Here is a 27,746-nt window from a genome sequence, read left to right on the forward strand (position 1 = left end):
TCAAAAATTAATTTCTTGAATTTAACATCCGCATAATGGGATATGAATCTACAATTTCCATGTACGAGGGTAGATTATCCAGTGGTATTAATACTGCATATTCCCCCTCCAAACTGGTTTAATTTGTGTTAATGCTCAAAACAAGCCTTCTGTCTCCACTCTTCAACAAACACTATCACAATATCTTTATATTTCTTATTCTTGTGTATTAAAAGCTTCCCAATACATCTGTCTATGCAATTCACCTAAACGTTTAGATTCAAACCTACAATTAAACCATACAAATTACACAAATTAAGAGCAAAAACAGACCAGTCAGTCCATCAAGACTGCTCAGTCATTCATCAAGACCATGATAGAGCCGTTTTTGTTCCACATTCTCATCTACTCCTCATAGCTCGATTTTCCCGCCAAGCAATAATTTACCTACCTCTGCCTTGAAAATATTTAATGACTCCACCTCTACGGCAAGAGTGGCACAGAGGCTCATTGGTTAGCACTATTGCCTCACAGTGCCAGGGACCTGGGTTCGATTCCAACCTCGGGCGACTGTGTGTGTGGAGTTTGCACATTCTCCCTGCGTCTGCGTGGGTTTCCTCCGGGTGCTCCAGTTTCCTCCCACAATCCAAAGATGTGCAGGTCAGGTGAATTGGCCATGCTAAATTGCCCCATAGTGATAGGTACATTTGTCAGAGGTAAATGTAGGGGAATGGGTCTGTCTGGGTTACTCTTCGGAGAGTCAGTGCGGACTTGGGCCGATAAGCCTATTTCCATACTGTAGGGAATCTAATCTACTACCTTCTGAGGCAGAGAGTTTAAATCTCTCATAACCCTCAAAGGGAAATATCATTTTCTCAGTCCTAAAATGGGACTCATTATTTTAAAAGCCTGTCCTCTCGCTCTCTCTGGACTCACCCACCACAGCAATCAAATCACCCTGGATTTTCTAAGCTTCAGTGGACTGACCAGTTGTCCAAGATATCCCCAGTCAGAGGAAACAACCACTCGGACTTGACTCTGATCAAGCCCATTCACAATCTTAATTGTTTCAACAACATCACAAGATCACAGCACAAAAGGTGGTCATTCGGACCATTGTGTCTTCTCCATCTCTGCAAGTAAGCATCATTACTAGTGCCAATCGTATGCTATTTTCCATAATCTTGTGCATTGTTATTCAAATGAGCATCCAATACTTTTGTGAATGCCTCAATTGTAGCTGCCTCCACCACACTTCTAGACAGTGCATTCCACATCTTAATTACTCACTGCAAAAAAAAAGTTATTTTGCATCTCACATTTACTTTTTTTTGCAAATGATTTTAAATCTGTACCCTCTAGTTCTTGATCCTATTGAGTTGGAACACTTCCTCTTTATCTACTCTATCCAGCCATCTCATGATTTTGAAAATCTCACTCAGATCTCCTCCTAGCCTTCTTCTAAACCCGAGAGAATATCAGCCTAATTTACTCAGTCTTTCATGAGAAACAATTCTCCCAACTCAGACCAAACTAATGTCTCAGAGCTGTGATGACAAAACATGAAAAGTTTGATTAAAGATGTAAATTGTAAGCAGTGATTTAAAGGCAAGACAGTTAAAGATATTTACAATGGAAAATCCAAAACTTAAGCAGAAGTAATATGGCAGTTCTCACCTAGGATTGCCAATGGTACATTCACGATTCTCATTTATGCCTTTGTCAGCGACGGACTTGATTATTCCAACACAATCTTGTGTGTGTGCCCATATTCTTTCCTCCTTAAACTTGAGATCACATCTTAACTCACACCGAGCCCTATTCATCTGTCGTCTCTGTGCTCATTAACTCTTAGTTCTCAGACAAGCAATGCCTTGGTTTGAAAAATTCCTCTCTCCATTTTCAGAATCCTCTCCATTATCTTTCTTCAGCATCATGGAATTCTGAGGTCTATGCATGGCAGTGGCTTCTGGAAGCAAAAGCCACTGTGCAACATATCCATCAGTGTGCATGGGACATCCCAGAGCTGCTGTGCAGCTTAGACAGAAGGCTGCCTCCATGGTTTTGTTCCTTTCTATCACTTTCATCACCTTGAGATTCATAACCCTGCAAGATATCTGGTCTTGCCTAAGTCTGCCTAATTGTGTACCTCGGGTTACAACTGTTCCATCGCTGATGGCTATGCCTTTGAAGGTATAGGCTGCAACTTGTAGGATACCTTCCTTGAAGGTCGCCATCTTGCTTTCCTCCTTTAACCCATTCCTTAAAAACCACCCTTTTTGACCAAGCTTTTGTTCCTCTGACTTAATATCTCAAGTGTCAGGTTTTGCTTTATAATGCCATAAGGATTTAATATGCAGAGGTGAAGCTGTATTTGAACCAAATTCCAATACAAATCAACAGTCAGGAAATTAATAAATACTATTTCCAGAAAAAAGGATGATTATAAAACTTCGGTGTCTGATTTATTTACATCAGAGTATTGCAGCAGTTCAGGTATTCCTATGTTCAGGAATATCAATATAAAGTAACACTAAACATAGAAGTAGTCACAAAACAGGAATGAAATACAATCCCATGGAAACTGTTTCTGTAATCTCAACATAGAAACGTATCCTCTAAAAAAATGAAGCCCAGCTGAGTAACAAACTCCTTCTTATAATAAGATCACATTTCCGATAACACATCTCAATTTGCATTGCTGTCTTCATCAATTTGTTAAAAGATGATCTTTCTCTCTTTACACTGAAAAATAATGTACGCATACTCACTTTCTTTACAATTCAGACATGATTTCTAATAAAAAGCATCTGGTTCCCTTCCATCCCATCATGTATCTGTAGGCAATAAAGCTTCTGGCTTCTACACACTGAATAAACACTGAATCACAAGCCAGCTTATAAATAATCATGTGATCACTCCTAAGATATTGGAAGATTACACCATGGTACATTTTTAAAAAAATAATTAAATGCAGATAAAAATCTTTTTTAATCAAATTGCCAAAATCTATAGCAAACAGCCCTAATGTATCAGCAGTTCTTGCACAGATTACAGCTTCTACACACTGAATAAACACTGAATCACAAGCCAGCTTATAAATAATGTGATCACTCCTAAGATATTGGAAGATTACACCATGGTACATTTTTAAAAAAATAATTAAATGTAGATAAAAATCTTTTTTAATCAAATTGCCAAAATCTATAGCAAACAGCCCTAATGTATCAGCAGTTCTTGCACAGATTACAAAGGCTCATTTATAATTCTGCCATTTGCTACAAAGTAAGCAAACTTTAGAATATAAAAAATGACAAAAAATATGGAACTCTGATACCTTAAATCCTCAACCTCTTCCCTCTGGTGCACAGACCATTCTGACTTGAAAATAGATCAACATCATTCAACCAACTGAGTCAAAATCCAGGAATTCCCTACCTAACTGCAAAGTAAAAAATATATTCACTACATGGACAGCTATGGCTCAAGATAATGATGTACGACAAACCTCTTGAGGTTAATTAGAAATGAGCAATAAACATTGGTCTTGTTACTGACACACACAAACCGTGAATACTATATAAAAAAAAATTGCAAGCTCAGCAAATGAATCTATGTTGACAACTGAGAGGCGTTTTATAAATGGAAATAAGCTCTCTCGTTAGGGAAATTCAATGGAGGCAAATTTTGTTTACCTCTCAATCAGTTTCTTCCTTTTGAGTGTACAGCGAACAGGGCAGAAAGCATACTGTAATAGGTTGACAATCAAACGCTGCTCTGAAGTTGACCTTGGCACATCGCAAATTTCATAAACATGCTTACTAGACATGGTGACCATAGGACTTTTAACTCACACATTAATAGACAATTGAGATTTTTAATTTGTGCAAAATTATCTGAGGACATTAAATTCAGTTAAGAGACGGATAAGAGGAACAGAGACTCACCTTCTTTGCCTAGAAAAAAGGAATAGAAGCTGAGAAAGTTAGTGCTTAGGTATAGCCAGCCTTGGCAAGGCACTCGCCCACTCCAGTAATTGCAGGAGTAATAGGTCACCAGCTTCTCTTGTTCAGGCAACCCAAACCACTTATCAAACTTCAAAAGGGCCTCACGGAATTTTTCAGGGTCATCTTCCTCCTTTATTGATGCACTTTGAGACTCTTCTGCTATTAGACCCTTTGACAGAAAGCAATGCAGATGTCTTTAAGCGCAAACAGACAATATTAAACCTCTTATATCCTAAAATACATTTTCACTACAGTTCAGCAGAACTAGCCCAAAAGCCACTTTAATCTATAAATGTGGACAGTGTTCATAAAATTAGGTTTTAAAAATAATTCACAAAACAGTCTCAATTAGAACAGAAATATAAAATTTATTTATAAATTACTTTTTTTTTTGCAAAAAAGTACTGCAGAATATATAATTTTAAGAAAATGGATTAAAAAGAGTACTACCACAGTATAATTGTTGAAAAACAATTTAGCTGATTTCCCTGCACTCATACAACTGCACAAGTAAATAGGCTGAAAAGTGCTATTAAATTTCATCCAGCTATTTCTTAAGGAACAGACATCTGAAGGAATGTCCAAAGTGATCAAATAGCAGCATTGCTACAAAACTGGGTAACACACAGAAAACAGAAATTTGGAACGAATGGCTACTTTTCAGACAAGAGGAAAGCATAAAAAGGAGTTCTGAAAGATCACTGGACTCAAAATAATAACTATTTTCTCTTCACAGATGCTATCAGATCTACTGAGTTTTTGTTTCAGATCTCCAGCATCGACAGTTGCTTTATTTAAGTATACAGAGGGATCTCGATCATTCGAAGGACACAGGTGGCAGTATTGCATTCAGTTAATCAAATTCCGGATAATCGAATGCTGGATCACAGTTTAGCTGAGCATCGGGATGTTGCAAACTTGCCGGATAATTCGATATTCAAATAATCGAATGCCAGATAATCAAGGTTCCTCTGTATAAAGGAGCTGCCAAGTACCAAGACCAGTACCAGTGCTGTGTTTGAGATAATTACTTGAATTTACGGAGCACAGTTGCAAAACATGCAGGTAATGTATAATTTTGCGGTGTAGTAAATACTAAGGAAATCAGTAATATATTTCAAGTTAGGTCAATAGATTGGGAGGATATGGCAGATAAAAATTGATGCAGATGCCTGGGAGCTGATACATTTTGACAGGAAAAATGAATGTTGCCAATACATACAAAATGGTACAATTTTAAGGGGGAGAGGCACAGTAGAAGAGTGGAGACAACTGGGAATACTTCTGCAAAAGTCTTTGAAGGAGACAGGATAGACTTTCAAATTCTTAATAAAGCATACAAGATCCTGTGCTTTATGAACAGAGGCTAATAAGTTACTCTAAACCTATATAAAACACTAGCATGTTTTGTTCTGTGAATTACACTTTGAGGAGGGTTGTGAGGGCTTTGGAGATTGCACATCAGACAATTACGAGAACGGACGCAGGGATGAAGAACTGCATTTAAGAGTACAACCATAACATTTCAGTCTTCCCTGGACCCTGGAAACATGCCAAAAGACTGGAGAATTGTCAACATTGTGGCTTTGTAAGGATAACCCTAGCAATTACAGATGAGTTAGTAAACTTTTGTTAGCAAGGACACCTTTGGACACAATTATTTAGGATAGAACCAGTAGTCACATCGAAAATGTAGGTTGATTCAGAAGAGTTGGCATGGATTTCTAAAGGTGGAAATCACATTCAACTAACTTGCTGGTATTTTTCGAAGAGGTTACAAAGTGCTGATGAGTGTGAAATGTTTGACGTGTATTCTCGGATGTACAGAAGGCATTTAATACAGTGTCTCACAAGAGCCTCTTGAGAAAAGGTGCAGATCGTAGTATAACAGGGACAGTGCCAACATGGTCAAGTATAGGAGCGGCTCAGTGGTTAGCACTGCTGCCTCACTGTGCCATGGACTCGGTTCAATTCCTGCCTTGGGCGATTGTCTATATGTAGTTTGCACATTCTCCCAGTGTCTGCGTGGGTTTCCTCCGTGTGCTCCAATTTCCAAAGATGTGCAGGTCAGGTGAATTGGTCATGCTAAATTGCCCATAGTGATCGGTGCATTAGTCAGGGGTAAACATAGGGTCTGGGTGGGTTACTCTTTGGAGGGTCAGTGTGGACTTGTTGGGCTGATGGTCCTGTTTTCATACTGTGGGGAATCTAATCTATAGAAAACAGAATAATAGTCAGCAGAAATGTCATTTACAAGGATAGACTGAAGAAGGTGGCACCATTCTCCCTAAAGAAAAGGCAGCTGAGGGGAGATCTGATTGAGGTTTTAAAATCATGAGTAGTCTGGACTGAGTAGATATGGTGAAGCTGTTTCTGCTTGTGAAAAAAGAGAACGAGAGGGCAGAGATTCAAAGTGATGTGCAAATGAAGCAAGGGTTGATGCTGTGTAAAAGGTTTTTCTCACAAGTTGTCAGGGTATGGGATACGCCAACTGAAAACGTGGTACAGACAGATTCAATTGAGAAATTCAATAGGGCATTGGATGGTTATTCAGATAGAAATGGTGTGCAGGGATATGGGGTAAAGGCAAGAGATTAGCACTAGATAACCAAGTCAATGTGGGAAAAATGGGCTGAATTACCTCCTTCTGCAACATAAAATGGGGCAGTATGGTGGCTCAGTGGTTAGCACTGCTGCATCACAGCGCCAGGGAGCAGAGTTCAATTCCACTCCGGGGCAACTGTCAATGTAAAGTTTGCATGCTCTCCCAATGTCTGCGTGGGTTTCTGCCGGGTGCTCTGCTCTCCTCCTACAATTCAAAGATGTGCAGGTTAGGTGGATTGGCCATGCTGAATAGCCCGTAGTGCTCAGGGATCTATAGGTTATGTGCGTTAGCCATGGAAAATGTAGGGTTACAGGGAAAAGGGTCTCGGTGGGATGCGCTTCAGAGAGTTTGTGTGGACTTGTTAGGCCAAATGGCCTGTTCATACATTGTAGGGATTCTGTGAGTAATCCTGTGAATTTTGTGGACAGACTGGACAAACAGAGCTTGCTCACCTTTCTGCAACAAAAGCTGAAAATGGCACTTGTTAGAGGCTTATATCCTCACTGAAAACCCATCTTGATTTTGGACAGAAACTTGCCAATGGTCAAAGGAGCAATAAACAGTGTAAGGACTGTAGCAACAGAACCAGAGGACTAGCATGAACATCTTTACATAAAGAATGTTTGGAATGTATTGCCTGATCGGACAGTGAATGGTAGCTTTCAACTGGGAATTGATTTCTTAATTACTTTTAAGAAATAATTGCAACAATGTGGGAAAAGGAGAAGGAACAGGACTGAAGAATCCTTTCAAAGAACCAACACAATCTCAATCAGTTGTGTCCTTTCCCTCTGTGCTTTAATATTCTATGATTTCAAGTACAACATGCTAAGTAGGACATTGTTCAAAATCAATTCCTGGTATTAAAGGATTCAGCAAATTGATGCACTTAGTAACATTTTTTTGTTTATTAAACAGACAGTACAATGGGATTTGTTTTTCTACAATGTTACACTGCCCATTTTGTGCTTAAAACTGAACACACACACCCTGAAACAAAACTGATGGAAACCATCAGAGAGCTAACAGAAAGGCCAACCTCCTGGCCGGGACAAAAAAAGTGCAGTCTTACCCGTATTTTTCCCTGAACGAAGCTAGTGATATCTTCATTACTATCAAACACAGAAAGTATTGCCATCACATTATGTTCTAGCCATTCCCAATGCTTATTTATTTCTTCACTGCTGGCTCCTAGTTAAAAACAAAAACTAAATTGTTAAAAACAAAAACTAAACAAAAACAAAATATTAATCAATCTTCAATCCCCTCAGTTCCAGACTCGAAATGTTAACTTTGCTTCTTCTGCCATACGTTTACTAGACCTGAGTTTCTCCAGCATTCTGTTTATTTCAGATTTTCAGTATTCATAGTATTTCACTTTTACTGGAAGTTTGAAGTCATTTCAGTAAATAATACTTCTTATACCATCACTCAAATAATTAAGGACAGACAGTGACTCATAAGATCCCATTTCAGGTTGTTTCAAGAACAGGAAGACAGCTGCCAAAAAGCAGAGCAAAAACCAATCATCCACAAGCTACCTAGCAAACATAAAATGGAAAACATCCCACAACTAAGCCCCACTTTACTTTGTAATTAGGGAGTTAGATGTTAAATTATTTGCTTTGTTTAGTTTTTTTGCTATTACCCACAGTCACAGATCCCACTTAGAAACTATAACTCTGCTAGCTTTAAATACTATTTTGTTAAAATTAATATCTAGTTAAATCAATAAAACAAAACTGCATTTTTATAATATATTTTTAAAATGCAATTGCCATCAGTAAAGATGGGGGCTGCTCCTTCGGCCTCATCATTTGGAGGTGCAATGGACATTAGTTAACACATTCTGGTCTTGCATGCATGGCACAGGAATTACATACAGCAAGAACAACACAAGTTAATTTCATTTTTGAGCTTTTCGGTAGATTTATACCACACAGGTATTTATCAATGTGCTACATAAGGAGGCATTTGGTTCTTTACTAATAAAATTTCCATTGATAAGTATACTGGAGCTTGCACTGAGAAGAGAATTTGGTATAATGTCAAAGAATTGCCAGGTGTTGAGAGTGTAACTTTCATATTAGCCAATAAGCATACATTTGTAGATGCTTCATGTGGTCTGAGTGTACAGTCAAAAATTTTGTCAGCATGTATCCACCTCTTTCCCTATTTTAGCTACACATTGATATTTGAAAAACAATTACTTCTGCCCTTTTTAAACTCTTCCTTTGCCCTTCCACTCACTATTCTAATCTATCTCTCAATTTGTAAGGATGCCAGAAAAGCTTAAAGCATAGCGTAACACACACGGATCTTACATGACTGAGAACAAATGTTTATATTCAGCCAGCTTTATAAGCAATAAAAAAATCATAATATAGTTGGTTACACAAGATGTCTTAGTTAACTGAATTTACAGGTACCGAAGTTCTAAAAGGGACAAAAAAAAACTCACTACGATTTAAACATAACAGATTTAAGGCACTTCATAGAATAGATACTAGGAGAAATGTTTCAGTTAGCTGAAGAGTTTAAAGTAGGGTCGACATTCTCAGAAGGAATGATGACTTAAGACTCAAAAAGCTGTGAAACTTCAGTTTTTTTTATCCTGAGAGGTGTGAATGCCCATTGAATATAATTTTTAAAAATAGACCAATAGTATGTTTTGGCACTATGGGAATCAATGGATCAGAAGACTATGGTGCTGGAAAATACAACTGAGGTCAATGATCAGGCAGTCTAGACAAACAGCTTGTTCTGCCATATCTTCATAGAACTGGGACTCATCCTCGCATGAGTTTAAACCAGATTGTTAAGGGGATGGGAACTTTAAATTGAAAGCAAGTAAAGCTGTTAACAGGAAGTAGAAAAGTAGCAAATGAAAATGTAAGAAAGACCCAATAATGAGAATTGAATATTTAAGGATATTTGACTTTTAGAAAAGACAGGGAAAAAAAAGTTAAAAGCAGGGAAGAGGTTAGAAGCAGATAGAAATGTTTAAGAGCCATTTAGACAGGAACGAACATACAAGGAATAGTGGGATATGGACTATATGTGAAGGCAAATGGGATTAGTTTAGACTGACATCATGGTTAGCACAGACATGGTGGGCCAAAAAGCCTGTCCCAGTGTTATACTGTTCTACCACCATAATCACGTTAAATGGCAAGGTAAGATTGACGAGTCAAAGACATACAAGGCAAATTAAGAATCACACATTACTAAAACTACTGCATCAAAAAGGTCTCTGAGCCAATTTAGAAGAAGGAAGAATAAGATAAAGGTACATCTAGGGCAATATTCAGATGCAGGTCCTTAACAACGAGAGGTAATAAACACACAGTAATTATAATCATCTCAGCATCATGAAAGATCAGCACAGCTGGAATAATTGACTCACACTACACTCAGATTCTACTTGATAACACTAAGATGGAAGCACTTTCATGTCTTCCCAGAACATTAAATGAGTAAACCTGAATACTAACACTACAATATTTTTTGCGCTCCCCTGCAGCTGTAAAATGTATATACAAACACAAGTACTGAACATTAACCAGAAAGCAGCTCTGAGAAGATCCGGGTAGCAACTAAATAGTAAAATGTTAGCATTTAGCTGGATAATTCAGAGGTTATTTTGGAAACCTAGTATGACAAACGAACGTGTTAAAAATACTAAATGTAGGATCTGCAGACGATACAAAGGTAGGAAGAGGGACAGGTAACATTGAGGAGGCAGGGGGGTTCGAAAAGAATTTGGACAGGTTAAGACAGTGGGCAAAGAAGTGGCAGATGGAGTACAATGTGGGAAAGTGAGGTTATGCACTTTGTAGGAAGAATAGAGACGTGGACTATTTTCTAACTGGGGAGAAAATTTAGAAATCTGAAGTGCAACGAGATTTGGGAGTTCTAGTCCAGGGTTCTCACAAGGTAAGCTTGCAGGTTGAATCAGTAGTTAAGGAGGCAAATGCAATAATGGCATTTATTTTGAGAGGACTTGAATATAAAAGCAGGGATGTACTTCCGAGGCTCCACGTGGCTCTGGTCAGACCACATTTGAAGTATTGTGCGCAGTTTTGGGCCCCATTTCTCAGGAAGGATGTACTGACCCTGATGCAGGTTCAGAGGAGATTCACAAGAATGGTCCCAGGAATGAAAAGCTTAACAAAAAGAAACATTTGAGGACTGGGGGTCTATACTCGATGGAGTTTAAAAGGATGAAGGGGGATCTAATTGAAACTTAGAATACTGAACAGCTTGTAGAGAGTAGATGTTGGGAAGATGTTTCCATTGGTAGAAGAGACTAGGACCCGAGAGACAGACTGTTAAATATCAAAGGGACCAAGGGTACTGGGAGAAAGCCGGAGAACGGAGTTGAGAAACTTATCAGTCATGATTGAATGACGGAGCAGACTCGATGGGCTGAGTGGCCTAATTTCTGCTCCTATGTCTTATAGGAAAATAAACTAACAATTTTCTCAAAGTAAAAGTAGTGGAAGGATCATTTTTAAGCAGACTCAAAAATACATACTTAAGATTTGATAAAATGGCAGAATCCAGGTACAACATTCTAAACATCACTAAATCTTTTTTCTTTAGGACTTATACAATCATGATAATGGAAGTAGGTACTTGACCATTCAATAAGTTCATGGCTAATCTGGTTGGGATCTCGCCCCTACCTTCCTGCCTGATTCCCAAAAGAGTCTTCTTTCTGTTTTACGATCAAGGAAATTAATCTTACTCTGATTTTGGCCCACAATTTGTAATAAATGGAGAGTGGTGGCTCATTATTTTCAGAAAACTACGGGAGAGAGAATCAAAGGCAATGTTTCATCAGAAGAAATTCAAATCTCTATGACTCTATGTAAATTTAAACCCAAACTTCCTATCTGCGACAACAAAAAACTGTAAGCACTTCTCTCCCATTGTAGCGTCTTTGTCACTCTGCCTTTCTGCATTTACAATTGCACAGTGTACGTAAACACATCACATTGTATTTACACTCTGCTGCTAGTGATGGCATTCCTGTACTTCACTTTAGTGTAGGAGAAGGTGAGGACTGCAGATAATGGAAATCAGAGTCAAGAGTGTGCTGCTGGAAAAGCACAGCAGGTCAGGCAGCATCAGAGGAGCAGGAGAATTGACATTTCGGGCATAAGCTCTTCGTCAGGAATGTGATTTTAGTGTGTCCCATACAGAAACATCTACACTACAAAAGAAATTCCTCTGGTCTTCAACTCGCTAAATTTTTTCCCCTTTTCACTTAGTCAATTACAAGAGCAAGGACAGAATGCAAAATCGATGAGAACTGAATTACTTGTGCCAACCCCAGCCCAATTATCTTAAATTAATTAACACAGCTTCACAAAGATCTTGGGTTCATGTGCAATGTCATGAAGGCATGTCGATACTAAGGAGGAGCTGCTGAATGTCTTGAAAAACATTGAGGTAGCTAAGTCCCCAGGGCGTCATGGGCTAAAATACAGGATACTGAAGGAAGCGTGGAAGAAGATTGCTGATGCCTTGACAAAGATCTTTGCATCCCCTTTAGCTATAGGTGAGGTCCCAGAAGACTGGAGAATAGCCAATCCTCTTCTTTTGGACAAGGAAGGGGAATGGGTCTGGGTGGGTTACTCTTCAGAGGGTCAGTGTGGACTCGTTGGGCCGAAGGCCCTGTTTCTACACTGTAGGGATTCTATTCTATGAAGGCGACAGGGATAATCCAGGAAATTCTCAGCCAGAGACCCTTACATCAGTGGTAGGGAAATTATTGGAGAAGATTCCTAGGAACAGGATTGACTTGCATTTGGAGAATAGGCTTATTAGGGACAGTCAGCATTACTTCATGCAGGGGAGCTCTTGTCTTGCAAACTGATTGAGTTTTTGAGGAAGTGATAAAGATGATTGATGAGATTAAGGTAGTGGATGTTGTTTACATGGACCCCAGCAAGGCCTTTGACAAGGCTCCTCGTGTTAGACTGGTCCCCAGGATCAAATTACATAAAGTCTACGATTTAGATTTTAACGTACTCAAGAACGGGGTACAGAAGTACAGTGAAAAGTGTATATCACCACCATTCCTGGCAGAATTTGAGGGACAAAGGTACTTAGGTACAAAATTTTAGGTACCAAATAAAAAAAAAAGAAATGAGTTAAAACGTTCAACACTATAGATCTTCTTAGTATAAAGTAGAAAAATAAAGAAATAAAATTACAAGTTAAACAATATAGTCCTTTCTTCAACCATGGGCCTGCAGTCGCTCCACGCTGGGTTTTCCCAACGAAAGCGTGCTCTGCCCTGTGCTGGGCTGCTTTCACCCACACCAGGCTACATCCCATCCAGGCTTGCCAACTACCAGGCTTCGCCGCTGACTGCCATGTGGAATTGTGCTGAGCCCCAGCCACTGCTATACTCTAATACCATGGCTCGCGCCGAGACTGAACTCTCTCCAAAAGATAATTTAAAAAAACACTAAAATAACTAAAAACAAAACTAAAATAAGAGAAAAAAACACGATAAGAGGCTGTGAAGGTGCTTTTCTCAGAGGCTGGTGCATATATGGAAGGAGCTGCCAGAGGAAGCAATAGATGCAATTACAATTACAACATTTAAATGACATTTGGACAGATACAGGGATAGGAAATGTCTTGAGGGATATAGATCAAGCTCGGGCAAATGAGAGTAGTTTAGTTTCGGAAATCTAGATGAAAATGTTGATGATCTGATCAGTGAGTTTGATCTCATTCTCATTAAAACAAGATGGGTGCAGAAAGACAAACGGAATATTTAAAGATATTTGACTTTTAGGAAGGATGGGAAAAAAGGTAACACAGGGAAGGTGGTAGAAGAAGATTTAATGGCAAAGTTGAACAGATGCATGAACAGGCAGAGAGTGGAGGGATACAGATCATGCATAGGCAGATGGAATTAGTTTAGAATATCATTATGGTTAATACAGTCATGGTGGGCCGAAAGGCCGGTTCCTGTGTTATACTGGTCTATGTTACAGAGAATGATAATTGGAAAGATATTTCCAAGAGGCAGCATAGATACAGTGGACAGAATGGTACCTTCTCTGATGTTCTATTATACAAAGGGATACAGTACTCTTAAAATACAGGTTGTTCTGTTATAATGCACATTTCGTCAATGTGAATGCACTGTAACATGATTGATGAATTGGGAATGCTGTTTCTACAGAGCGATTTTTCTATTACATGGGGTTGCACAGGAATGCAACCATCTTATTATAGAATAACTGGCTGTAGTGAGCTTAAAAGTCTTTGGACAAAAGCACAAAGCATCCTGGGTGAAGCAGCAGCAGGACAGCATTCAAGAATAAAAACAATATTTTTTTTAAAAAAGCAAGAAAAAATACTTACAGTTTTTAGTAAGATTTAACTTTTGTGTTACTTTGCATTATGTTAATATGATTTATCAGATCATATACTAAACCTGAAATGATTGTTGATGAAAGGTGACCCTGACCTTGAATAACGTGCACAGTAATACTTTAACTTACCACAAGCAATGGACCAATAGACTTGGGATTCTGGTGTCTGATGCAGAATGCGATACGGAGCTACTTTGGAGGTTGAATCAAAAACTGTATCAAGTGTCCCTACAAGGAGGCCTGCAGAAATAACAAAAAGTCTTATCTGTACCTGAGTAATTAGCTTCTTATTCATTCAAACTAAAATGCATGTTCTGTTGTATGAGACCAGATTAGTGATTAGAGAGGAGTTAAAAGCATGGAGACAGGAGCTTTTATTTTGAAGACTTTAGCAGCTTCAGATTGCTGCAAATACTAAGCCAAGACAAACCTGGAGGAAAATGAAAATGGAGAAATACATAATTTAGCTCCACAGAGCTGCTAGACAAAGGCAAGCCCTTTGGTATTTTTTTCCATCAAGTTTTGCAGCATATCCAGAATGAAGCACAGCCAATACCTTACCCTTGGAGTTTCTTGCACATGGTTCCCTTTGAATTTATGATAATTTTACAGGACAGTGAAATTCTACTCCACAAGTTACATGTAAGTGTGGAAAAAGCAGATGCAATAGCATTTGCAAGGCTTTGAAGAAAGAGCAAGTGATTAGTACAAACAGCTAGCTCTTTAGGGAACTAGTAAAGACATGATGGGCTCAATAGCCACTTTCTGCATTATATATTCTGTAATTCTATGAATATTCAGGGAAATCAAAAGCAAACCTGATTCTTTATCATTATTTAACAGGTTGCAATCCTTTAGGGACAGTTTAATGTTTAAAGTGAAATCTGAATGCCCAGCAATCAACAGACAGTAACATATGACAACTTCACATTTTCAGCAAAAAAAATTCTGTACAACTAAACAAAACATTTAACTTAACAACAGTTCATATTTGTTTATGCTGTGAAAGAGTCATATAGCATGGAAACAGATCCTCCAGTCCAACCAGTTCAAGCCAAACATCATTCCAAACTAAATTGGTCCCACCTGTCTCTTCCTGGCCCATATCCCTCCAAACCTTTCCTATTCATGTGCCCATCTAAATGTCTTTTAAACGTAATTATGCTCACATCCATCGCTTCCTCGTGAAGCCCATTCCACATTCAAACCATTGTGTAAAATAATTTGCCCAAGTCTTTTTTTAGATCTCTCTCTCACCTTAGTAATGTGCCCCCAGTCTTGAAATTCCCCATCTTAGGGACTACCATCAACTCCATCGTTCCCTATCATTGTTTTAGAAATTTCTATCAGGCCACCTCTCAACCTCCTACACTTCAGTGAAAAACCTCCCAGCCTTTCTTTATAACTCAAACCTTACATACCCAGCATCATCCTGGTAAATCTCTTCTGAACTCCAATCAAAGTGCATATTACAACAGTCTTGAAGGTTCATTTACTTATTTAGGGACTAACCCAAAAGGTATGCCAATGCCCTTAAGAATTTCATAACCCTTAGTGTCCCAGCAACCCTCCAAGGTAAGATTCTAAAAGGTGCTTTTTATTGCCTATGTAACCCTCATCTTTTCTTTGCAGATCTCCTGACTGGAAATGTCTCAGCAACTGCCTTCCCACAGCTTTCTGAGCAAATCCTATTTTCTTCGACCAGGCTGAGGACTACTGTAGATTTCTTCTGCTAGCTACGATCTAGAACAAATATTCCAATTGCTTCTCCCTTTCAAACTGAGACCGAGACTCACCTGCATTCCATGCAGTGAACGATGATGCTAGTATTTTCTGCTTGAAGTGCAGACCTAACTATTCCCTCCAGTTGGTTCCCTCAGTTCACTGAGGTGCAGCTCAAGGACAGCTGCAACTGTGTCTGTCCTCCAGAAAACTGAACTGTTTTTATCAGCAACACACATGGACAAAATGTAATACAGGTAAACTGAATTAAAAAAAACTTTCCACCCCCACAGTCAGTCTCGATAACAAGGCAACATCCCTGGTCTGAACAGGGATAGAGACGAGTTGTCTTGCCTTCAATATGATGCTCATTCAGGAACTCATATCGATAATTTATGCAGCTAATCATGTTTTATGATCCTTTCCACAGAATACTTAAGTCTACAAAGAAACCCCATGTTGACTACGCTGCTTTCAGCCATTGGATACTTCATAAATAATTAAAACTTTCATTCAAATCATTACAAGGGACAGTGGTTAGATTGTCTCTTATTGGAGATAGTCCTGGCCTGCATTTGTGGGGCACGAATGTTACATACCGCTTGTCAGCCCAAGTTTGGATATTGCCCATATCTCGTGTTATACGTGTATCTGAGGAGTCACAAGCCACACTTGTGACCTTATGATGGAGGGAAGGTTATTGGTGAACCAGCTAATGATATTTGGGCTTAGGACATTACCCTGGGGGACACACTTGCAGAGATGTCCTGGAGTTGAGATGATTGATCTCCAACAAACCGAACCATCTTCATATGTGCCATGAATGACTCCAGCCAGCAGAGAGTTGACCCCCGATACCAATTGATTCCAGTTTCTCAAGGGTTCCTTGATGCCACTCTCGGTTGAATACAGCCTGATGTCAAGGACTGTCACTTTCACCTCATCTCTGGAATTCAGCTCTTTTGTCCGGCTGTGCTTTTCCAGCACCAGACTCTTCAAGCTCTTTTGTCCATGTTTGAACCAATGAGGTCAGGAGTTGAGTGGCCATGGCAGAACCAAAACTGGACGCCATTGAGCAGGTTATTGCTGAGCAGGTGCTGCTTGATGACATCTTCCTTCACTTGACTGATGATCGAGAGTAGACTCATCAGGCAGGAGAATAGAACAGAATATCCTTTATTGTCACATGTACTCAAGTACAGGAGTACAGTGAAATGTTTACAATGTCGCCTCTTATGGCGCCATCTGAGGTACAAATTTTAGATACAAAAGAGGAATATAAAAGCAGTTGCATTACTTAACAGTGATTCACAGTATAACTTAGAAATATGACATTTAAATATAATAGTTAGAGTCATAGAAATGGACAGCACGGAAACAGATCTTCAGTCCAACGTGTCCATGCCGACCAGATATCCCAACCCAATCTAGTCCCACCTGCCAGCACATGGCCCATATCCCTCCAAACCCTTCCTATTCATACACCCATCCAGATGCCTTTTAAATGTTGCAATAGTACTAGCCTCCACCACTTCCTCTGGTAGCTCATTCCATACACGTACCACCCTCTGCGTGAAAACGTTGCCTTTAGGTCTCTTTTATATCTTTCCTCTCTCACCCTAAACCTATGCCCTCCAGTTCTGGATTCCCCCACCCCAGTGAAAAGACTTGGCCTATTTATCCTATCCATGCTCCTCATGATTTTATAAACCTCAACAAGGTCACCCCTCAGCCTCCGATGCTCCAGGGGAAACAGCCCCAGCCTATTCAACCTCTTCCTGTAACTCAAATCTTCCAACCTTGGCAGCATGCTTGTAAATCTTTTCTGAACTCTTACAAGTTTCACAACATCCTTCCAATAGGAAGGAGACCAGAATTGCACACAATATTCCAGCAGTGGCCTAACCAATGCCCTGTACAGCCACAATATGACCTCCTAACTCCTGTACTCAATACTCTGACCAATAAAAGAAAAGCATACCAAATGTCATCTTCACTATCGTACCTACCTGCGACTGCACCTTCAAGGAGCTATGAACCTGCACTCCAAGGTCTCTTTGTTCAGCAACACTCCCTAGGACCTTACCATTGAGTGTATACATCCTGCTAAGATTTGCTTTCCCCAAAATGCAGCACCTCACATTTATCTAGATTAAACTCCATCTGCTACCTCTCAGCCCATTGGCCCATCTGATCAAGATCCTGTTGCAATCTGAGCTAATCTTCTTCGCTGTCCACTACACCTCCAATGTTGGTGTCATCTGCAAACTTACTAACTATACCTCTTATGCTCACATCCAAATCATTTATATAAATGATGAAAGTAGTGGACCCAGCACCAATGCTTGTGGCACTCCACTGGTCACAGGCCTCCAGTCTGAAATACAACCCTCCACCACCACCCTCTGTCTCCTACCTTTGTGCCAGTTCTGTATCCACATGGCTAGTTCTCCCTGTATTCCATGAGATCTAACCTTACTAATCAATCTACCATGGGGAACCTTGTAAATGCCTTACTTAAGTCATGTCTACCACTCTGCCCTCATCAATCCTCTTTGTTACTTCTGCAAAAAACGCAATCAAGTTTGTGAGACATGATTATCCATGCACAAAAGCCATGTTGACTATCCCTAATCAGTCCTTGCCTTACCAAATACATGTATAACTTGTCCCTCAGGATTCCCTCCAACAACTTGCCCACCACCGAGGTCAGGCTCACTGGTCTATAGTTTCCTGGCTTGTCCTTACCACCTTTCTTAAACAGTGGCACCACGTTAGCCAAGCTCCAACATTACATCGCAGTAGCTCAGCGCAGGGGCTTCCACATGTGGTCTGACCGCCCATGCCAGACCCAGACCAACAACCATCCCCACTCCATTCTAAGCCTACAGATTGCTCCGCTCCGGCTCTCAGCCTCTCCAAGTTTCAGTTTTCACTGGGGCTTACTCCAACACCGGCCTCTGCTGCGGGGCTCACTCCCCCTGCACCAGCCTCTGCTCTAACGACTTGCCTCCGGGACCCTTCAGTCTGGAAATGTCTTCTCCACTCCCCTCAGGGTAAAACAATGGTTAAGAAAGAAAGAACGAAAGAACGAACGAAAGAAAAAATAGGTGGAGGAGAAAAAAATAGGTGGAGGAGAGGAGCTGGAGTGTCTTACTCTGCTGCCAGCTCGCCAGAGATAATTACCTGGGTTGGATTTATCCCGCTTTTTGCGCACAGAACATACCTGGGCAGTTTTCCACATTGCTGGACAGACACCAGTTTTATAACCGTCCTGGACGAACTTGACTTCAGACATGGCAAGTTCTGGAGCATAAATCTTCAGTACATTTACCGGAATCATGTCAGGGCCTATAGCCATTGCAATGTTCAATGCCTCCAACAATGACTGCTTTCTTGCTGAAGTGAATTAAATTGGCTAAAGACCATAGGAGGCGGCCGAGATGGATCATCTACTTGGCACTTCTGGTTGAAGATTGCTGTGAATATTTGTGGAGTCTCCTCCAGCGAGTTGTTTTAATTGCCCACCATCATTTATGACTGGGTGTCACAGGACTGCTCTAACTGATCCATTGGTCATGGGTTCTCTTTGCTCTGTCCATCACTTGCTGTTCATGCTGTTTGGCATGGGCGTTGTGTGGCACAGTGGTTAGCACTGCTGCCTCACAACGCCAGAGACCCGGGTTCAATTCCCGCCTCAGGCGACTGACTGTGTGGAGTTTGTATGTTCTCCCCGTGTCTGCGTGGGTTTCCTCCGGGTGCTCTGGTTTCCTCCCACAGTCCAAAGATGTGCAGGTCAGGTGAATTGGCCATGCTAAATTGCCCGTAGTGTTAGGTAAGGAGTAAATGTAGGGGTATGGGTGGGTTCCACTTCGGCAAGGCGGTGTGGACTTGTTGGGTCGAAGGGCCTGTTTCCACACTGTAAGTAATCTAATCTAATCTAATCTAGTCCTGTTTGGTAGCTTCAGTAGGCTGACACCTTATTTTCATGAATGTCCAATCCTGCTATGTCCTCCTGCACTCTCCACAGATCCCCTGGTTTGAGGAGATGGTTGGAGTAGAAGATGTGCCAGGCCATGAGGTTGCAGATTGTGCTGCAGTTGATGGTCCTGATGTCTTGTCTTGAGTTGCTGTCTGTTTGAAGTTCATCCTATTTAGGACAATGATAGTGCCACACAGCACAGTGAAAGGTATTCTCAATGTGAGGGCAGAACTTGGTCTCCACAATGACCACGGCACAGTCCCCTTACTAATATGTTACTTATCCATGCTACTTTACTATCTGATCTGCCTGGATTGCTCGCAAGACAAAGCTTTTCAATGTGCTTTGGTACACGTTGATAATAAATTCAATTCAATTCAGGTAAATATGATGATTTGTTAAAGATGAGATCAAGTATGGTTTGCCCTCTTGGTTTCCTCACTAGCTGTCACAGACTCAGTCTAGCAGCTATGTTCTTTAGGACCCAACCAGCTCCATCAGTTGGTGCTGCTGCCAAGCCACTCGGTGATGGACATTGAAATACTACACCCAGAGGGCATTTTGTGCCGTTGCCACCCTCAGTGCTTCCTCCATCAGCCATGGGAACATGGTACGTGCTAATTAACAGGTTTCCTTGCCCATGTATGTGAGGTCTCCCTGGACAACTCACTCCAACTGTATACCATTGTGCTGCCACCTCTTCAGGATCTGTCCTGTGGGCAGGGATGGGATGTATCCAGGGATGGTGGTGGGGTTGTCTGGGATATTGTCACTAAGGTATGATTCCATGATTACAACTACATCAGGCTGTAGTTTGACTAGTCTGTGAGACAGGTCTCCGAATTTTAGCACTAGCTCCCATAAGTTAGTAAGGAGGACTTTGCAGGGTCTATGGAGCTGTTTTTGCCTTTGCCGGTGCCTAGGTCGATGCCTGCTGGTCCTTCCAGTTTCATTTCCTTGTTGAGAATTCATAGCAAAAGGACACAACTGAATGGTGTGCAAGGCCATTGCAGAGGGCAGGTGAGAGTCAACCACATTGCTGTGGTTCTGAAGTCACACAAAGGCCAGATGGGGGCGGCAGATTTCCTTTCCCAAATCAGATGGATTTTTCCAACAACCAGTAAGGGTTTCATGGTCATCTGGAGATTCTCAATTCTAGATTTTTATTTTAGTGAATTCAAATTCCACCATCTGCCACGGTGGGATTCAAACTCGGGTCCCCAGAACATTAGCTGAGTTTCTGAATTAATAGTCTGGCAATAATACTACAAGACTATCACCTCTCCCTTTCTCCAAAATAATTAGAGACGGGAAATGAATAATAGTTTGCTGAGAGACTTGCACAGCTCCAATAAAAAAGGAAGACTAAAATAGTTTGAGTGAGAAAGGAATAGAAATTAAGGTGAACAGGATTAAAGATAAGGACGTGGAACAGAAATACTGTACAGATCAGCTGGAACAACTTGTTTCTGGGTTCTACTGCTCAAACCACTAACAGCTTTGTATATACATGTTCAGCTTACTTGACGGCAATGTGTAATGTTCAAAAGGACCAATTTTAAGAAGAATCAGAAACCTTATTGAAGAAATCCTATAGTGAGTTTAATGAAAACAGCAAAAGTCTTGCGATGTTCCTTGGGTTACACTAATAGTTTCGAGGCATTCATTTTGAAAAAGAATCTAAAGACTGCAGGGAGGAAAGCATAATGATAGGAGCCAGGTACTGGCATATATAGGGTAAATAGCAATCTGAAAGAAACATCAAGTAATAAACTGTATTTAAACAGTATTAAGACAATACATAAATAGAAGCAAGATTAATACCATTAAACCTGGTGTTCAAACACAAGCCTAAATTCCAAAAAGACCCCAGAGCCTGCCAACGTACTAACATACATTCACTTTAGCTCTGTGCAGAATCAAATTATTAACCAAGATACAAGTCTCATGGGACCCTGGAATGGACATTTGATCTAGTATACTTTAAAATGAGTAGGAAAAAAAACCCTACCTCAACTCTATTTTAACTACAGCAGTGCACAAATTTTAGCCACACAATTCTTTGCAGTATAACTGGAATGTCAACTTTTGATTTACTCAACAGATGCCACATCTACATTTCTGGGAGTGTTTTCATTAGGCCGTGTCTATTGAAACCAGATGCATTGGCATTGCACATTGCTTAGAATTCCAGAATTTTGCTTGGTTAAACAAAAGTGCACAGAAAACTGCTACAAGTTCCTCAAAACAGAACTTATTAAGAAGCTGGTCTGAAGGACATTCTTATAAAATTAATAACGAAACATATGATAATATCTCAGTCTAAAATTGTGCAGAGAGGACCCACCTGGCAGTGACGTACTAGGCTACTTTCAACAATAATCACCCTTTTGGCCTGAATGTGATTGTCAAACATGCATTGTGACCCTGCACATTAGGAATGGATTACAGCTAAGAAGGATCCAAAGATTTCACCTCACTCACAGAGCTGGATATCGTCCCTTCAATACCACCACCCTATGCCATTCTGCCTTCCCTGGAATGAAATCACAGTACATGAATCCAGTCTCCCAATGCCATGTCTCATGTTCAGATGAAACAGTGTACACTGCCCAATGAAACCTCAAAACCTGAGAATCTCAAGCTGTAAGTATTTAGTCGTGCAGTGCAGCATAAATGCTCCTGATGTAGTCACAAAACTGAATAATGATTGTGCATAAAACAGTTTGTTATTTCCATTAACTTTATTTTTGTAGAATAATGTGAATTAGGTCAAATTTAACCAAGGCAAAACAAAGCACAAAAATTTCCTTGTTAAAGCTAAAAATATTATTAGGAACAACTTGTCAAATAACTGATTACAAAATGTACCAGAATGCAGTTCTGGGATTGCTTGATGAGGAGAAGGAAAATTTTAACCACAGCATTTCTTCACGAAGGTTTAGTAAGCTAAACCACTTGTGGTCACACTTTAAAATTGTTTATTCTTTAGGGTCTGTTTGCCCAAATTACATCACCATACTCAAAATGATTAGAGCACAGGAGGCGATCACTTGAGCCATCAGATCTGCACCAATTCTCCGAATGAGCATCTCATTAACTGGCATTCTCCCTGAAAACTTGCACATTGTTCCTTTTCAGATAACAATCTTGATTCTCTCTCAAATTCTTCAATTGAACCTACCAATCGTAAACTCAGGTGCATTTCAGCCCCTAACCACTCACTGTGAGAAAAGCCTTTCTTTATGCCAATTTAGTTTCTTTTACCAATAGAAGGTTTGTATAAGGTGCCTCCCCATTTCCCAGTTTGGTTTTAACCAACTACCTTGGGCTATTTAAGGAGTGTTCCTAAAACCTTGCTGCTATTTACACTTTTTGCATCATCATTGCTTTTGGCAGAGCAATGGTTCATGACATGGGAGAATTAACTGCAATCTCAGGAGCCTTCATGGGAGATTCTGAGACTATTCCTAATTCCTCATTCCTGAAGAAGGGCTAATGCCCGAAACGTCGATTCTCCTGTTCCCTAGATGCTGCCTGACCTGCTGCGCTTTTCCAGCAACACATTTCCATCTCATTCCTACTTCTGTCCTACTCACTGCCTCTCAATGTCCCTGTTTATTGGTTTTCTTGCCAATATATCTTTCCACATCCAGGAGACAGACACTGTGCCAAAATGTCTGTGAATGGCTGGAGTTTGGGAGGAAATCAATGTAGGAGATGAGACATGCTGGGATTAGTTGGGAAAGATAAACCTTCACTGAGAAGCCAACTCCTGATCATTCGTTGGTTATTCTGGGGAAAATCTGATGCTTAAAGCTGCACTTTTATGGAATACAGGCTTGAAGTTAAGTGAGGAACTACTGTAAAGTGAAAACATCAGGTGCAGAAACACAAGTCAGAAAGCTGGTGTTCTGGCAATGGAGGAAGTGAGGTCTGCAGATGCTGGAGATCAAAGTTGAAACTTTATTGCTGGAACAGCACAGCAGGTCAGGCAGCATCCAGGGAACAGGAGATTCGACGTTTCGGGCACAGGCCCTAATACCAACATTCAGCACTGAAGCAAGGTAGGGAGCATCAGCGAGAGAGCACTGAAGCAAGGTAGGGAGCATCAGCGAGAGAGCAACTGATGGTAATTCTTACATCTTCGATGCGGTTATGATCCCAACTGATTGTCCTACAGGACAAGTCAGATCACAGAATGAAATCTAGCCTGATGTATCATATTTATTTTTAAGCTAAAGTAGTGATCAGTCACTGAAACTTATTCTGTGAGGCTGTAAAATTCAAAATGACAAAACAGAAGTTTACTGAACAAAAGACAAAAGCAGAAGAAAAAAGCCAAACTATCTAGATACAGAGCACAGTTGAGAAAAATCTTAAAGTACATAACAGAACAAAGTTTTCAATCTACTTCCTAGCCCAGCCACTTTAAGCTTAGTTAACTGATTACCACCAAGTTTCTGTCCTGTGAACTGTGGAGTCTCCTTACATGAATATTCAAAATTGAGAGCTTAAATCTTCTCAGCTTTTAATAACTACAGGATCTGCAAGATGCAGAAACCATTCCAGAGAGGCAATGGTGTTATCCCTTGATTTGTTCATTAAAAACACTACTCCAGAAGTTTGCAGTCACACAGTAGATCACTCCCTGACTTTAAAGAAAAATCTTAATAAAAACTATTACCTATATGTCAATTTTTTAAATCTGAGGGTAAGGCAAAAAGAATCAGCTGCAAATAGAAACATTTGGCAGCAATACAAACAAAGCACAGTAAAGCATGACTTGTATGGTTAATGGGAAGGTCCTGGGAGTGCTGCTGAACAAAGAGACCTTGGAACGAGCAGTTCCAGGTAGATCCGATCGTGAAAGCGGCATTTGGTACGCTTGCCTTTATTGGTCAGTGCAATGAGCATAGGAGTTGAGAGGTCATGCTGTGCTCTATAGGACACTGGTTCGGCTGCTTTTGGAGTATCAGTGAAATTCTGGTCTCTACCCTTTAGGGAGAACGTTGTGAAATTTGAAGAGTTCAGAAAAGATTTACAAGGATGTTGCCAGGGCTGGAGTGTTTGAGCTATTGGGAGAAGCTGAATAGGCTGGAGGTATTTTCCTTGGAGCATAGGAGGCTGAGGGGTGACCTTATAGAAGTTTATAAAAACAAGAGGGGCATGATTAGCATAAACAAGCAAGGTCTTTTCCCTAGGGTGGGGTGTGCAAAATGAGAGGGCATAGGTTTAGGGTGAGAGGGGAAAGATATACAAGGGACCTAAGGGGCAACGTTTTCCACACAAGACAGTGGAATGAGCTGCCAGAGGAAGTAGGGGAGTCTGGTACAATGAGGTAAAAACAATGACTGCAGATGCTGTAAACCAGATTCTGGATTAGTGGTGCTGGAAGAGCACAGCAGTTCAGGCAGCATCCAGAGTCTGGTACAATGACAACAGTTAAAAGGCATCTGGATGACTTTGTGAAAAGGAAGAGTTTAAGAGGAATATGGGCCAAACAATGGCAAATGGGATCAAATTTATATACAGTAGGATATCTGGTCAGCATGGACGAGTTGGCTGAAGGGTAAATTTCCACACTGTACACTGAGACACTAGATAATAAAAAACAATGATAAAACAATAAATAAGTTAATAAATGTCATGTAATAAAATATAACTATAAAATATAACTATAAACACAATATTAAATGTCAGGGGGTTAAACGTCAGAAACCAAGTGATGAATAATTGCCAGAAATTAATAAATATCAGAAATAAACAAATAATAATTTAAAGGCAAAGATAGCTTGCAGATAAACCAAAGAGGACGTAAAAAAGTTTCCACTGTTTTGTATTCTACTTTAACATCAACACTGAGACCTCAGCACAGGAATATCTTTCTCATGTTTTCTCTTCAGAATATAGCCGGCAGCCGGCGGCCGGCACCCAGCCCACAATGCGCCGGCGTGCGAGCCGGCGGTCGGCACACTAGCCGCCTGCGCCTGCGTGCCGACCGGGAGCCAGCACCTTGCCCACAGTGCGCCTGCGCGCTCTCTGTCGGCACTCCTCACTTTACCCGTTAGTCCGCCGCCTCCTTCGCCGTATCCTCTGCGACGCTGCAAGACAAAGTATTTGTGTGTTTTCTCCGTCAGCCATAGCTTCAGGGCGTTCTTCAGCAGCACTTCTTCGGGTTTCAGCCACATGTTCGGCGCCCGGCTCAACAGGAGAAACGATCGCACCAAACTGTCCACGTCCGCCTCACTCCATTGCAACTGCACCTGCCGTTCTCCCCCACGTCAACAACAAACCGTCCCGCGCTTCCGGACACACTGCGACTGCGCAATCCGCCACGCCCCCTTTTGCAATGCATGCCGGGTGTTGATGTATCCCGATGGGAGGGGTTAGCGAACTACATCTCCCAGCACGCCGCGCGCCGATCAAGGTGGGCCAAATATAAGGGCGGCAAGGCGTCGGTGCATCATGGGGAGGCTGATGGTGCTCCTGAGCGATGTTGTTCTGAATCTTAATTAAGAGTATTTAGTGCCGAATTTACAAAGTTTAACTATTGCATTATTCAGAGAGTTATTAGTTTCATTAAAACACAGTACAGAAAGTTTCAAAAGAAGATTGCTTGATTGATTTATCATCACATGTACTGAAGTACAGTGAAAAGTTTTGTTTATGAGCAGTACATAGATGCAGAGATGTACATTGATGCAGTACTGCAAGGGTGTACAGATCAAAAAGACTTGGACAGAGACGTACAAGTTACATTGCACAGGCCGTGCGCTAGGCAAGATCAGCATTATTTGAAGCTAGATAGCCCATTCATCAGTCTAATAATGGCAGGGAAGAAGCTGTTCCTGAACCTGCTGGTTTGTATATTCAAGTTTCTGCATATTCTGCCTCGTGGAAGAGGTTCTCGGAGATCATTACCAGAATGAGATGGGACTTTGATGATGTTGGCAGCCTTTCCACGCCAGCGAACCATGTAAATGGAGTCTGTGGATGGATAGTTGGCTTTCATGATGGTCTGGGCTGTGCACATAACCTTCTGTAGTTTTGTATGATCCTGGACAGAGCAGTTGTTGAATCAGGTCATTATGCATCCAGACATTATGGTCTCAATGGTGCATCTGTAGACCTAAATTTCTTGAGTCGCGTGAAGAAGAAGAGGCATTTTGTGCCTTATTGACCTTTGTGTCTATGTGGCTAAGTGCAGGATAGGTTGTTAGTTATCATCACTCCAAGGAACTTGATGCTCTCTATCCTCTCAACCTCAGTCCCATTGATGTGGGAGGGTGTTCTCCTCCTTTCTTTGTGAAGTCAATAATTAGTTCTTTAATTTTACTGACATTGGAGAGAGGTTGTTCTCATTGCAACATGTCACCAAGCCCTCTTTTGGGAAGTGAAATAAATGTGGATGCTAGACATATGAAATTGTTGGTGAAACTCAGCAGATCTGGTGGCATCTATAGACGGAAAATCTGCAGAGAAAGAATCAGCTAGCACTTTCAGTCCCGTGACTGTCCTGAAGAAGGTTCTGAAGATTTGAAACATTGACTCTGTTTCTCTCTGCACAGCTGAAACCAGACCTGCTGAGTTTCTCGAGCAGTTTGTTTTTGAAACTTTTAAGAAGTGTCTCTCTGGTCTGCAAGCTCAGGGCACCAGCAAAGGCAGTGAGGAAAAAGTGTCACACCAGTGCTATGATAATCTCCAACAGAAGGGAGGTGAATTACTACTCTTTGGCATTAATCATTGAGTCACAGAAAAGAGCACAGCAGGAGACCATTCTGCCCATTACATTCATGCCTGTATTCTCTACCAGCAACTATAATCTCAACTAATCCCACCTTTATTCATTCATGGCATGTGGGTGCCCCTGGCTGGATCAATGTGAAATTGGTCATTTCTTAGTTCATTTTGAGAAGTTGATGGTGAACTGCTTCTTTGAACCACTGCAGTGCATTTGCCATCTGTAGAGTCATACCACCATTCGGGAGTTCTTGGATTTTGAACCAATGACACTGAAGGAACGGCAATATATTTTCAAGTCAGGA

General features: G+C 40.8%; 1 protein-coding gene across 4 annotated transcripts in view; it reads right to left on the reverse strand.

The window, feature by feature from the left end:
* tbc1d8b (TBC1 domain family member 8B) overlaps window positions 1–26,112 on the reverse strand; it is an 85,307-nt gene extending 59,195 nt beyond the window's left edge. Inside the window, exons 1-4 of one of the 4 annotated variants that reach the window (XM_043705139.1) lie at window positions 25,763–26,110; window positions 14,124–14,234; window positions 7,664–7,782; window positions 3,927–4,155 (exon numbers count right to left, since the gene is read on the reverse strand). In XM_043705139.1, coding sequence (XP_043561074.1) covers window positions 3,927–4,155; window positions 7,664–7,782; window positions 14,124–14,234; window positions 25,763–25,889 — 586 coding nt within the window. In that variant the 5' untranslated portion in view covers window positions 25,890–26,110. Of the gene's footprint in view, window positions 1–3,926; window positions 4,156–7,663; window positions 7,783–14,123; window positions 14,235–25,757 lie in introns of all 4 variants that reach the window. The other 3 variants (XM_043705138.1, XM_043705140.1, XM_043705141.1) reach the window with 3 other exon arrangements.
* Between the last annotated feature and the right edge of the window lie 1,634 nt (window positions 26,113–27,746).

The sequence above is a fragment of the Chiloscyllium plagiosum genome, chromosome 15, assembly GCF_004010195.1.
Source record: "Chiloscyllium plagiosum isolate BGI_BamShark_2017 chromosome 15, ASM401019v2, whole genome shotgun sequence".
Classification (NCBI taxonomy): domain Eukaryota; kingdom Metazoa; phylum Chordata; class Chondrichthyes; order Orectolobiformes; family Hemiscylliidae; genus Chiloscyllium; species Chiloscyllium plagiosum.